This window comes from Salmo salar, chromosome 25, assembly GCF_965601325.2.
Source record: "Salmo salar chromosome 25, fSalSal1, whole genome shotgun sequence".
NCBI lineage: Eukaryota > Metazoa > Chordata > Actinopteri > Salmoniformes > Salmonidae > Salmo > Salmo salar.
In genome coordinates, this window is record NC_138315.1 from 53,457,501 (window position 1) to 53,471,933 (window position 14,433).

Sequence of the window (14,433 nt, forward strand, 5' to 3'; positions counted from 1 at the left end):
CACCTGTCTGTTCACCTGCCTCTCACCTTACCCTGTCACCTGTCTGTTCACCTGCCTCTCACCTTACCCTGTCACCTGTCTGTTCACCTGCCTCTCACCTTTACCTGTCACCTGTCTCTCACCTTTACCTGTCACCTGTCTGTTCACCTGCCTCTCACCTTTACCTGTCACCTGTCTGTTCACCTGCCTCTCACCTTACCCTGTCACCTGTCTGTTCACCTGCCTCTCACCTTTACCTGTCACCTGTCTGTTCACCTGCCTCTCACCTTTACCTGTTACCTGTCTGTTCACCTGCCTCTCACCTTACCCTGTCACCTGTCTGTTCACCTGCCTCTCACCTTTACCTGTCACCTGTCTGTTCACCTGCCTCTCACCTTACCCTGTCACCTGTCTGTTCACCTGCCTCTCACCTTTACCTGTCACCTGTCTGTTCACCTGCCTCTCACCTTACCCTGTCACCTGTCTGTTCACCTGCCTCTCACCTTACCCTGTCACCTGTCTGTTCACCTGCCTCTCACCTTACCCTGTCACCTGTCTGTTCACCTGCCTCTCACCTTTACCTGTCACCTGTCTGTTCACCTGCCTCTCACCTTACCCTGTCACCTGTCTGTTCACCTGCCTCTCACCTTACCCTGTCACCTGTCTGTTCACCTGCCTCTCACCTTACCCTGTCACCTGTCTGTTCACCTGCCTCTCACCTTTACCTGTCACCTGTCTGTTCACCTGCCTCTCACCTTTACCTGTCACGTGTCTGTTCACCTGCCTCAGTATTCCTCACCTGTCTCTATTGACCTGCCTCAGTATTCCTCACCTGTCTCTGTTCACCTGTCTCTATTGACCTGCCTCAGTATTCCTCACCTGTCTCTATTGACCTGCCTCAGTATTCCTCACCTGTCTCTATTGACCTGCCTCAGTATTCCTCACCTGTCTCTGTTCACCTGCCTCAGTTTTCCTCACCTGTCTCTGTTCACCTGCCTCAGTATTCCTCACCTGTCTCTCATGACCTGCCTCAGTATTCCTCACCTGTCTCTCATGACCTGCCTCAGTATTCCTCACCTGTCTCTGTTCACCTGCCTCAGTATTCCTCACCTGTCTCTATTGACCTGCCTCAGTATTCCTCACCTGTCTCTGTTCACCTGCCTCAGTATTCTTCACCTGTCTCTGTTCACCTGCCTCAGATTCCCACTGTAGGGTCAAACCGAGCCAGGCCGACCGGTACTGACCTGGTTAAACGTCCAGTATGTGTCCGGGTTGACCCTAGAATGTAGTCGGTGTTGGTCCAACATGGACTCCCGTCATTTCATGGTCCGTTCCAGAGGTGACTGACTGTGTCTTGTTGTCTCTCCGCAGGAGAGGAAGGGGAAGTCAGTCCAGTTTCATCCGGTGCCCCTGAGCACCGGAGGGACGGAGGTTTGAGGTTGGCGGAGGAAGGGGGGGGTCACTCACGTTTTTAACATTAGACTGCTGTAATCCGCACATTCCTTCAGTACACTAACAGAACTGGGTCACCCTTGGTAGCTAGCGGTTTAACTAGCGGTTTAACGTTTGGTTATTAATAATGTTTGGTGTTACTGTGCAGCACTGGTGTGTTACTATGCAGCACTGGTGTGTTACTATGCAGCACTGGTGTGTTACTATGCAGCACTGGTGTGTTACTGTGTTAACTGGTGTGTTACTGTGCAGCACTGGTGTGTTACTGTGTTACTATAGAGCACTGGTGTGTTACTGTGTTAACTGGTGTGTTACTGTGTTACTATAGATCACTGGTGTGTTACTGTGTTACTATAGATCACTGGTGTGTTACTGTGTTAACTGGTGTGTTACTGTGTTACTATGCAGCACTGGTGTGTTACTGTGTTACTATAGAGCACTGGTGTGTTACTGTGTTACTATGCAGCACTGGTGTGTTACTGTGTTACTATAGAGCACTGGTGTGTTACTGTGTTACTATGCAGCACTGGTGTGTTACTGTGTTAACTGGTGTGTTACTGTGTTACTATGCAGCACTGGTGTGTTACTGTGTTACTATGCAGCACTGGTGTGTTACTGTGTAGCACTGGTGTGTTACTGTGTTACTGTGTTACTATAGATCACTGGTGTGTTATTGTGTTAACTGGTGTGTTACTGTGTTACTGTGTTACTATAGATCACTGGTGTGTTATTGTGTTAACTGGTGTGTTACTGTGTTACTGTGTTACTATAGAGCACTGGTGTGTTACTGTGTTACTATGCAGCACTGGTGTGTTACTGTGTTACTATAGAGCACTGGTGTGTTATTGTGTTAACTGGTGTGTTACTGTGTTACTATGCCACACTGGTGTGTTACTGTGTTAACTGGTGTGTTACTATGCAGCACTGGTGTGTTACTGTGTTACTACATTTACATTTACATTTAAGTCATTTAGCAGACGCTCTTATCCAGAGCGACTTACAAATATGCAGCACTGGTGTGTTACTGTGTTAACTGGTGTGTTACTGTGTTACTATAGAGCACTGGTGTGTTAGTGTGTTACTATACTGCACTGGTGTGTTACTGTGTTACTATGCAACACTGGTGTGTTACTGTGTTACTATGCAGCACTGGTGTGTTACTGTGTTACTATGCCACACTGGTGTGTTACTGTGTTAACTGGTGTGTTACTGTGTTACTATGCAACACTGGTGTGTTACTGTGTTACTATACAGCACTGGTGTGTTACTATACAGCACTGGTGTGTTACTGTGTTACTATAGAGCACTTTTTGAATGTACAGGTGGTTTGCTGAATGTACAGGTGGTTTGCTGAATGTACAGGTGGTCTGCTGAATGTACAGGTGGTTTGCTGAATGTACAGGTGGTTTGCTGAATGTACAGGTGGTCTGCTGAATGTACAGGTGGTTTGCTGAATGTACAGGTGGTTTGCTGAATGTACAGGTGGTTTGCTGAATGTACAGGTGGTCTGCTGAATGTACAGGTGGTTTGCTGAATGTACAGGTGGTTTGCTGAATGTACAGGTGGTTTGCTGAATGTACAGGTGGTTTGCTGAATGTACAGGTGGTTTGCTGAATGTACAGGTGGTTTGCTGAATGTACAGGTGGTCTGCTGAATGTACAGGTGGTCTGCTGAATGTACAGGTGGTTTGCTGAATGTACAGGTGGTCTGCTGAATGTACAGGTGGTTTGCTGAATGTACAGGTGGTTTGCTGAATGTACAGGTGGTCTGCTGAATGTACAGGTGGTCTGCTGAATGTACAGGTGGTCTGCTGAATGTACAGGTGGTTTGCTGAATGTACAGGTGGTCTGCTGAATGTACAGGTGGTCTGCTGAATGTACAGGTGGTCTGCTGAATGTACAGGTGGTTTGCTGAATGTACAGGTGGTCTGCTGAATGTACAGGTGGTTTGCTGAATGTACAGGTGGTTTGCTGAATGTACAGGTGGTCTGCTGAATGTACAGGTGGTCTGCTGAATGTACAGGTGGTTTGCTGAATGTACAGGTGGTTTGCTGAATGTACAGGTGGTCTGCTGAATGTACAGGTGGTTTGCTGAATGTACAGGTGGTTTGCTGAATGTACAGGTGGTCTGCTGAATGTACAGGTGGTTTGCTGAATGTACAGGTGGTTTGCTGAATGTACAGGTGGTCTGCTGAATGTACAGGTGGTCTGCTGAATGTACAGGTGGTCTGCTGAATGTACAGGTGGTTTGCTGAATGTACAGGTGGTCTGCTGAATGTACAGGTGGTCTGCTGAATGTACAGGTGGTTTGCTGAATGTACAGGTGGTTTGCTGAATGTACAGGTGGTTTGCTGAATGTACAGGTGGTTTGCTGAATGTACAGGTGGTTTGCTGAATGTACAGGTGGTCTGCTGAATGTACAGGTGGTCTGCTGAATGTACAGGTGGTCTGCTGAATGTACAGGTGGTCTGCTGAATGTACAGGTGGTCTGCTGAATGTACAGGTGGTTTGCTGAATGTACAGGTGGTTTGCTGAATGTACAGGTGGTTTGCTGAATGTACAGGTGGTCTGCTGAATGTACAGGTGGTTTGCTGAATGTACAGGTGGTTTGCTGAATGTACAGGTGGTTTGCTGAATGTACAGGTGGTCTGCTGAATGTACAGGTGGTCTGCTGAATGTACAGGTGGTTTGCTGAATGTTATGCATCAATGCAGTGCTACCAAATGGGACACTCATCTCTCCGTGTTTTACCCCAGCCTGGCACAGTTTAAAATAACAATGTTGGCTTTCTACCATTTTAATAGTAGTAATGTAACCACTTCTGTATTTTAATCTAACTCATATTTCTCTCTCGTTTTCTCTCTCTCCCTTTCGCTCCCTCTCTCTCTCCCCCTCTCTCTCTCTCTCTCTCTCTCTCTCTCGCTCTCCCCCTCTCTCTCGTTCTCGTTCTCTCGTTCTCGTTCTCTCGTTCTCTCTCTCTCGTTCTCTCTCTCTCGTTCTCTCTCTCTCTTTCTCTCTCTCTCTCTCTCTTTCTAGTTGAGGATGGAGTCAGCGAGCAGACCCTACCCTCTGACGCTGCCCCCCATGCACCAGTCAGCCCCCCCATCCCGAACCAGCTACACCAGTGTCTCCCCCTCCTCCTCCCCCTCTCCCCCCGACCCTCCCCCTCCTCCTCCTCCACCTCCCCCACTCCCCAACCCCCCTCACCAGGCCGCCCCCACCATGTTCGTTAAGTACAGCACCATCGCCCGCCTGCAGGGTGGCCCCAACCAGACTGCCAATCATTACAACGTCCAACCAATAGGGCAGCAGCAAGGCCCTCCGGCCCCGCCCCTCCAGTCTGTCAAACCCAACTACAACACCATGCCATTGGCTCCCACTCTCTATAACCCTCCTCTTCCTCCTCCTCCTCCCACCTGCTCCATGCCTGCTCCAGGCTCTGCCATGGCCTCTCTGAGGCTTGGCCCCCCAAGCCCTGTTCCTCAGTTCATCCCTCCGCCCCAGGCCCAGACTCTCCCCCCCCCGCCGCCCTTAGAGGAGGACTACCAGTACCCCCCACTCACTAACACCGGGTTGCAGCAGTTCCTGGCCCAAAAATTCCCCAATATGAACTACGACTTCTCCGATCTAGATGGTCAACCTGAATCTCCTCCTCCTCCTCCTCCTACCTTCTCCCCTCCCATGTCACCCCCTGCACCTCCCAAAACCTTCTCTGGAGTCTTCCCGCCTCAGACCGCTGCTAAAACCTTTGGTCCAGGTATCCCCATGTCCCCAGTCTCACCCTCCCTTCCTTCTGGTCCAATGAAAAAACAGCAGAGCTTCTCGACAGGCCATTCGCCCAATCAGCCGCCTCCCACCATGCCCAAACAACACAGCTTCTCCTCTAAGACCCTCCCAGTGTCCGCCCCAATTTCCCCAACCCCCTCCCTGGTCAAACAGATAGTCAACCAGTTCCCAGGCGCCCCACTTCCCCCTCATTCTCCCCCAGCGGTCAAGGCCAAACCAAGATGGCAGCCAGGGGGTCAGATCCACCCCCAGTCCCCAGAATTCCCTCCTCCTCCTCCTCCCGAGGACAGCCTGGACTTCCCCCTTCCTCCCCACTCCGTCCCCACCCCCGTTCCTCCCCCTCTCTCCCCCGCCAAGATGGGCTCTCCTATTAAGAAATCTCCTTCGTCCACATCAACCGGCTCTTTCGGGAAGAGAGGTCCTCCTCCCACTCCACAGCGCGCCTCCTCCATCAAATCTAACTCCTCGGGGGAGTACCAGGAGGAGGTCCAGGTCCAGAGGCAACCTAAGAAAGTGGAGTCTCTGGTCAGTATGTTTGCCCAGCCTGGCCTCGGCTCCTGCAACTCCTCTGCTGTCTCTTCTTCCTCTGGATCTCCTGTTAAGGATTCGGGGCCTCCTGCTCCTCCTAAACCAGGCAAGCTGAACCTGTCAACCCTCCCTCTAGCCCTCCAGGGTCTGCAGACTGGGCAGCACCGCCAGCCCAGTGGAGACTTCCCATCTCCTCCTTCGGAGCTCGATTATTTCCCACCTCCTCCTCCCGACTCTGAGCTTCTCCCACCTCCTCTCCCATCTGAGCTCCACCCGGGTGGGGGGGCCCCCAGGGTCGCAGTCGTCAACCCTCAGCCGCAGGCCACGCCCATCTCCCACCCCGTCAGCCAATCGTCGTGGAAGACCCAGTCTCTGAAGAAAACTCCGCCTCCGACACTACACAGGCTGTCCCGGAGCAACACGGTCCAGGACCCTTTACCATTGTCCCCTCCGCCCTTCGGCTGTCCCCTGGCCCCTACCCTTCCCGGAGGGTCTAAAGGCGGGGGCGGTACCCTCTCCACGGTCCAACCCAACTTCCTGGAAGATCTGAACCGGACCTTGAAGAGGAAATCCATCACTCGTCACGGTTCCCTCACTCGTCACGGTTCCTCCAGACTGGAGCCTGTCTCCATGGACGACATGTCCCTCCCTCTTCCTCCTCCTCCAGAGCTGCTGCTGGACCAGCAGAGGAGGGGTGGACATGGCGGGAGCCACGGTTACATGTCCTCAGGCTATGCAACGTTACGGCGGGGGCCGCGCCCTGCCCCGCCCAAACGGGACCAAAGCACCAAACTTACGGGAGAGTGGTAGCTCGGTCGGTAGCAAGGGGGTGGATAGTGGTGGTAGCTAGGGAGAAGAGGACGACTAGGACTGAGCTACCCAGTCTATAGACCCATCAGGGCTACAGACTGACTACAGCCCATAGACCCATCAGGGCTACAGACTGACTACAGCCCATAGACCCATCAGGGCTACAGACTGACTACAGCCCATAGACCCATCAGGGTTACAGTCTACAGACTGACTACAGCCCATAGACCCATCAGGGTTACAGTCTACAGACTGACTACAGCCCATAGACCCATCAAGGCTACAGACTGACTACAGCCCATAGACCCAATCAGACTACAGACTGACTACAGCCTATAGACCCAATCAGGCTACAGACTGACTACAGTCTATAGACCCAATCAGACTACAGACTGACTACAGCCCATAGACCCAATCAGACTACAGACTGACTACAGCCCATAGACCCATCAAGGCTACAGACTGACTACAGCCCATAGACCCAATCAGACTACAGCCCATAGACCCAATCAGACTACAGACTGACTACAGCCTATAGACCCAATCAGTCTACAGACTGACTACAGCCCATAGACCCAATCAGACTACAGACTGACTACAGCCCATAGACCCATCAAGGCTACAGACTGACTACAGCCCATAGACCCAATCAGACTACAGCCCATAGACCCAATCAGGCTACAGACTGACTACAGCCCATAGACCCAATCAGGCTACAGACTGACTACAGCCCATAGACCCAATCAGGCTACAGACTGACTACAGCCTATATACCCATCAAGGCTACAGTCTACAGACTGACTACAGCCCATAGACCCAATCAGACTACAGACTGACTACAGCCTATAGACCCAATCAGACTACAGACTGACTACAGCCTATAGACCCAATCAGACTACAGACTGACTACAGCCCATAGACCCATCAGTCTACAGACTGACTACAGCCCATAGACCCATCAGTCTACAGACTGACTACAGCCCATAGACCCATCAGGGCTACAGTCTACAGTCTGACTACAGCCCATAGACCCATCAAGGCTACAGACTGACTACAGCCCATAGACCCAATCAGACTACAGACTGACTACAGCCCATAGACCCAATCAGGCTACAGACTGACTACAGCCCATAGACCCATCAAGGCTACAGACTGACTACAGCCCATAGACCCAATCAGGCTACAGACTGACTACAGCCCATAGACCCATCAAGGCTACAGACTGACTACAGCCCATAGACCCAATCAGACTACAGACTGACTACAGCCCATAGACCCAATCAGGCTACAGACCTTCTACAGCCCGTAGACCCATCAAGGCTACAGACTGACTACAGCCTATAGACCCAATCAGGCTACAGACTGACTACAGCCCATAGACCCATCAGGGTTACAGTCTACAGACTGACTACAGTCTACAGACCCATCAAGGCTACAGACTGACTACAGCCCATAGACCCAATCAGACTACAGACTGACTACAGCCCATAGACCCATCAAGGCTACAGACTGACTACAGCCCATAGACCCAATCAGACTACAGACTGACTACAGCCCATAGACCCAATCAGTCTACAGACTGACTACAGCCCATAGACCCAATCAGACTACAGACTGACTACAGCCCATAGACCCAATCAGGCTACAGACCTTCTACAGCCCATAGACCCATCAAGGCTACAGACTGACTACAGCCTATAGACCCAATCAGGCTACAGACTGACTACAGCCCATAGACCCATCAGGGTTACAGTCTACAGACTGACTACAGTCTACAGACCCATCAAGGCTACAGACTGACTACAGCCCATAGACCCAATCAGACTACAGACTGACTACAGTCTATAAACCCATCAGTCTACAGACTGACTACAGCCCATAGACCCATCAGTCTACAGACTGACTACAGCCCATAGACCCATCAGACTACAGACTGACTACAGCCCATAGACCCATCAGGGCTACAGTCTACAGACTGACTACAGCCTATAGACCCAATCAGACTACAGACTGACTACAGCCTATAGACCCAATCAGACTACAGACTGACTACAGCCCATAGACCCAATCAGACTACAGACTGACTACAGCCCATAGACCCAATCAGACTACAGACTGACTACAGCCCATAGACCCAATCAGACTACAGACTGACTACAGCCCATAGACCCAATCAGACTACAGACTGACTACAGCCTATAGACCCAATCAGTCTACAGACTGACTACAGCCTATAGACCCAATCAGACTACAGACTGACTACAGCCCATAGACCCAATCAGACTACAGACTGACTACAGCCTATATGGAGCCAATCAGACTACAGACTGACTACAGCCCATAGACCCAATCAGACTACAGACTGACTACAGCCCATATGGAGCCCCCAGGCCACGTTCGTTTTCACTAGACACCAAACGGAAGGAAAAAAAAGGACTGAGACTGGGACTGAGGGACTACCTGAACTTGTCCAATAACAGCCCTGAACTCAGCCAGTCTCGTCTTCTTCTCTCGCGCCAAACAAACAGGACTGAGCACGAAGAAGAATGTTATTCCTTACTCTGGCTACGTTATAATAACTCTTATGAAAAGAGAGAGAGCAAGCCAAACCACCTATCAAGCTTTTCCACATGTTTGTGCCGCTTTGCATTGAAATGTAACAAAACATAAACGACAAGAATTTAGCTGCAATATTAACAGGTACTTTTTGGGTGTTTGGGAGGGGAGGGAATGGGGGAGGGAATGGGGGAGGGAAGGGGGGGAGTGGAGGGTAACTTTTGTGTTTTTATATCAGATTATTTAATACCTTAAAGATGTTATTATTTTAAAGTTACGTTTTTAAAGCGTAGTGAGTGAATATGAACTGTGAGTGGTAGAGATCAGGGGTTGATGTGGAGACGGCTCTGGTCCAGGGTGTTACGTGCGGCAGGGTCAGCTTCAGCAAGCCACATGTAATGCCCTGGTCCAGAGCTAGTGTAGAGACAGACAGGTGTGTATAGGAGCAGTATACAGGGAGGGTCCCTGGTGTAGTTGGATATGGGACAGACAGACACTAGTGTAGTTGGATATGGGACAGACAGACACTAGTGTAGTTGGATATGGGACAGACAGACACTAGTGTAGTTGGATATGGGACAGACAGACACTAGTGTAGTTGGATATGGGGCAGACAGACACTAGTGTAGTTGGATATGGGACAGACAGACACTAGTGTAGTTGGATATGGGACAGACAGACACTAGTGTAGTTGGATATGGGACAGACAGACACTAGTGTAGTTGGATATGGGGCAGACAGACACTAGTGTAGTTGGATATGGGACAGACAGACACTAGTGTAGTTGGATATGGGACAGACAGACACTAGTGTAGTTGGATATGGGACAGACAGACACTAGTGTAGTTGGATATGGGACAGACAGACAGACACTAGTGTAGTTGGATATGGGACAGACAGACAGACACTAGTGTAGTTGGATATGGGACAGACATACACTAGTGTAGTTGGATATGGGACAGACAGACAGACACTAGTGTAGTTGGATATGGGACAGACAGACAGACAGACACTAGTGTAGTTGGATATGGGACAGACAGACAGACACTAGTGTAGTTGGATATGGGACAGACATACACTAGTGTAGTTGGATATGGGGACAGACAGACACTGGTGTAGTCGGATATGGGGACAGACAGACAGACACTAGTGTAGTTGGATATGGGGACAGACAGACAGACACTAGTGTAGTTGGATATGGGGACAGACAGACAGACACTAGTGTAGTTGGATATGGGACAGACAGACAGACACTAGTGTAGTTGGATATGGGACAGACAGACAGACACTAGTGTAGTTGGATATGGGACAGACAGACACTAGTGTAGTTGGATATGGGACAGACATACACTAGTGTAGTTGGATATGGGACAGACAGACACTAGTGTAGTTGGATATGGGACAGACAGACATACACTAGTGTAGTTGGATATGGGACAGACAGACATACACTAGTGTAGTTGGATATGGGACAGACAGACACTAGTGTAGCTGGATATGGGACAGACAGACAGACACCAGGCTAACACCCCCCCCCCCCCCCATGTTGTTGTGTCTGAAATGGCCGCCTATTCCCTACGTAGTGCAGAGGACCCATAGGGCTCTGGTCAAAAGTAGTGCACTATATAGGGAATAGGTTGCTGTTTCAGACACAGCCTGTTTCTATCCATCCATCTGTCTGTAGAGTATGCAGATGCATTGTGTTAATTCAATTCAAGATGTTTTGCAAAATGGTTAAAAGTCACTGTACAACTCTGTAAGATGATTGGCTTATGTTTTAATGATCCTCTCAGATGGTCATGGCTTTGATTGGACAAGATTAAACGGTGCACAATGAAGGTCAAGCTCTACGATTTGTCGTTTATGTTGATGGGGACGGGTCTAACCTGCGCTGTCTATTTTGGTCACATTAGCTGTCCGCCTGTTTGTCCGTCTGTATATACAGCTGCAGCTCCTGTCTCTAAGAGCCTCCTTTGGCCAGACAGACAGACAGACAGACAGACAGACAGACAGACAGACGAAGCACTAACCTTTGATGATCTTCATCAGATGACACTCCTAGGACATTATGTTATACAATACATGCCTGTTTTGTTCAATCAAGTTCATATTTATATCAAAAACCAGCTTTTTACATTAGCATGTGATGTTCAGAACTAGCATACCCACCGAACACTACCGGTGAATTTACTTAATTACTCACGATTAACGTTCACAAAATACATAACAATTATTTTAAGAATTATAGATACAGAACTCCTTTATGCACTCGCTATGTCCGATTTTAAAATAGCTTTTCGGCGAAAGCACATTTTGCAATATTCTGAGTAGATAGCCCGGCCATCACGGCTAGCTAATTTGACACCCACCAAGTTTGGCCCTCACCAAACTCAGATTTACTATATGAAAAATTGGATTACCTTTGCTGTTCTTCATCAGAATGCACTCCCAGGACTTCTACTTCAACAACAAATGTTGTTTTGGTTCGAAATAATCCATAGTTATGTTGAAATAGCTCCGTTTTGTTCATGCGTTCAGGTAACTATCCGAAGGGTGACGCGCGAGCGCATTTCGTGACAAAAAATGTCAAAATATTCCATTACCGTACTTCGAAGCATGTCAAACGCTGTTTAAAACTAATTTTTATGTGATTTTTCTCGTAAAATAGCGATAATATTCCAACCGGGCGACGTTGTATTCGTTCAAAGAGAGAAAGAAAAACATGGAGAATTCAAATGAGCGCGCATCTCCAGTGTCACTGTTCTCAGCCTGACCACTCACAAAATCTCCTGCTGTTTTTCGCCCAGAGACTGCAGAGACGTCATTCCACTTTCTGGCGCCTTCTGAGAGCCAATGGAATTCTTAGAAAATGTCACGTTACAGCAGAGATGCTGTATTTTTGATAGAGATGCCAATGAAGGAGAACAAATTGTCAGACAGGGTGCTTCCTGTATGTAATCTTCTCAGGTTTTGGCCTGCAATATGAGTTCTGTTATACTCACAGACACCATTCAAACAGTTTTAGAAACTTTAGAGTGTTTTCTATCCGAATCTACTAATTATATGCATATTCTCATTTCTGGCCAAGAGTAGTAACCAGTTTAAAATCGGGTATGTTTTTTATCCGGCCGTACAAATACTGCCCCCTAGCCACAACAGGTTAAATAGCAGTGTGCAGGTTTCTTCTTTTTTCTCATGTGCAAGACAAACTTTTTTTTAAAGTCTGCAAACAAAACACACACTCCGGCCAAGATGTGTTTAAAACACAGCATTGGTAATAAGCCATTATTTGTTTGACCAAATGGGAAAACATCTGTGTGAGCATTTGAATTAAGATCGGGATCAAACATGTTAGCTATGTAGTACAATATTCTCCCATGTAAACCATTCCAGAGGCAAGGGAGAAAGGATGGTGATGCTGCTGCCAGCCAGCCAGCCAGCCAGCTAGCTAGCCAGCCATATCCCAAGCAATTACACCCAGATAATCAAGCATTTTGTCAACATTGACGACAGTTTTGGATTTTTGGAACTTCAGTTGATAAAAATAACTAGTTCGCTAGCAGGATAACAAACTACACAAGCTAGCCAGCTAGTACCTAGCCCACAAGCTAGCCAGCTAGTACCTAGCCCACAAGCTAACCAGCTAATAGCTAGCCCACAAGCTAGCACCTAGCCCACAAGCTAACCAGCTAGTACCTAGCTCACAAGCTAACCAGCTAGTACCTAGCTCACAAGCTAACCAGCTAGTACCTTATTTTAGGCCAATAATAAATAGTTTACAGATCAAATGCAATTTAGAAAAATAATGTTAAAGTATGTCGTCTTTGTTGTGCAATAACATGGCCTTTGGCAGGTACATTCCATATGAAAGGTATTCCCATGAGGGGGAATGCCCACCCGAATAGGTTCCATATGAAAGGTATTCCCATGGGGGGAATTCCCTCCCGAGTACATTCCATATGAAAGGTATTCCCGTGGGGGGAATGCCCACCCGAGTATGTTCCATATGAAAGGTATTCCCGTGGGGGGAATGCCCACCCGAGTATGTTCCATATGAAAGGTATTCCCGTGGGGGGAATGCCCACCCGAGTATGTTCCATATGAAAGGTATTCCCACAGGGGGGAATGCCCACCCGAGTTCCATATGAAAGGTATTCCCACCCGAGTAAATGAAATGCAATTCCCTTTTTATGCACTTTTCTCCCTACGCGTATTCTTACCTTGAACTTAAGCATACTATTCACGCTATTTGTTTGGGGGGTGGGGGGTGGGGGGGGGGGGGGGGACGGGGTGTAAATAAATACAAATGAAGGTGTGTCTACAGATACACGGTATTCTGACCTTGACATAATTCCACCACCTTTGTGTGATGAAAAGATGACTAAGGTCTAGCAACCTGTCAATTCCAAGTGGAACATTATCTACTTGTGTTATTTCTGATAGAAATAACGCCATTGTCCATTCACTGCTATTGATAAGAGCTAGGTAAATGAGCGAGCTGTTTGGATCACGGGATTGTAAACATAAATGACAATTGTTTCAGATCTATCTATTTTACTTTATGATCGCTGGAGACAACTGTGTAACCAGTCATGTGGCAGCAAACTGAAGCATATCGACATGGCACCTTTTCCACAGTGAGGTTTATGAAAACATGGCCGTACAAGTATTTTTAGTCCGATCCTAATTGGGCTGTTGCGTTTTATGTTCCTTTTTGATGGCGTAGAAGGCCCTTCTTGCCTTGTCTCTCAGATCGTTCACAGCTTTGTGGAAGTTACCTGTGGCGCTGATGTTTAGGCCGAGGTATGTATAGTTTGTTGTGTGCTCTAGAGCAACGGTGTCTAGATAGAATTTGTATTTGTGGTTCCTGGAAACTAACTGGAGAAGATTCTGGGAATCTTCCAACTGGGATTTCTGGAAAACCTGGGAATTTTGAGAAAGTTGCCAGAATTTTGCAACCCTTAAAAATTATGCATCTTTACAGTCTCCAGACTATTCTAGAGACTTCTATTCTATTCTAGAGATGTCTATTCTATTCTAGAAATGTCTATTCTTTACAGTCTATTCTATTCTAGAGGCATCTATTCTTTAAAGTCTCCAGTCTATTCTATTCTAGAGATGTCTATTCTTTACAGTCTATTCTATTCTAGAGATGTCTATTCTTTAAATTCTCCAGTCTATTCTATTCTAGAGATGTCTATTCTTTACAGTCTATTCTATTCTAGAGATGTCTATTCTTTACAGTCTCCAGTCTATTCTAGAGATGTCTATTCTTTACAGTCTCCAGTCTATTCCGGAAGAGTCTATTATTTACAGTCTCCAG

At 48.0% G+C, this 14,433-nt stretch overlaps 1 protein-coding gene across 2 annotated transcripts in view; it reads left to right on the forward strand.

Moving 5' to 3' along the window:
• LOC106586965 (ras-associated and pleckstrin homology domains-containing protein 1) overlaps positions 1-10,954 on the forward strand; it is a 184,703-nt gene extending 173,749 nt beyond the window's left edge. For both annotated transcript variants that reach the window (XM_045707278.2, XM_045707280.2), the window contains one exon: positions 4,467-10,954. In XM_045707278.2, coding sequence (XP_045563234.2) covers positions 4,467-6,554 — 2,088 coding nt within the window. In that variant the 3' untranslated portion in view covers positions 6,555-10,954. The remainder of the gene's footprint in view (positions 1-4,466) is intronic.
• Positions 10,955-14,433: the final 3,479 nt, after the last annotated feature.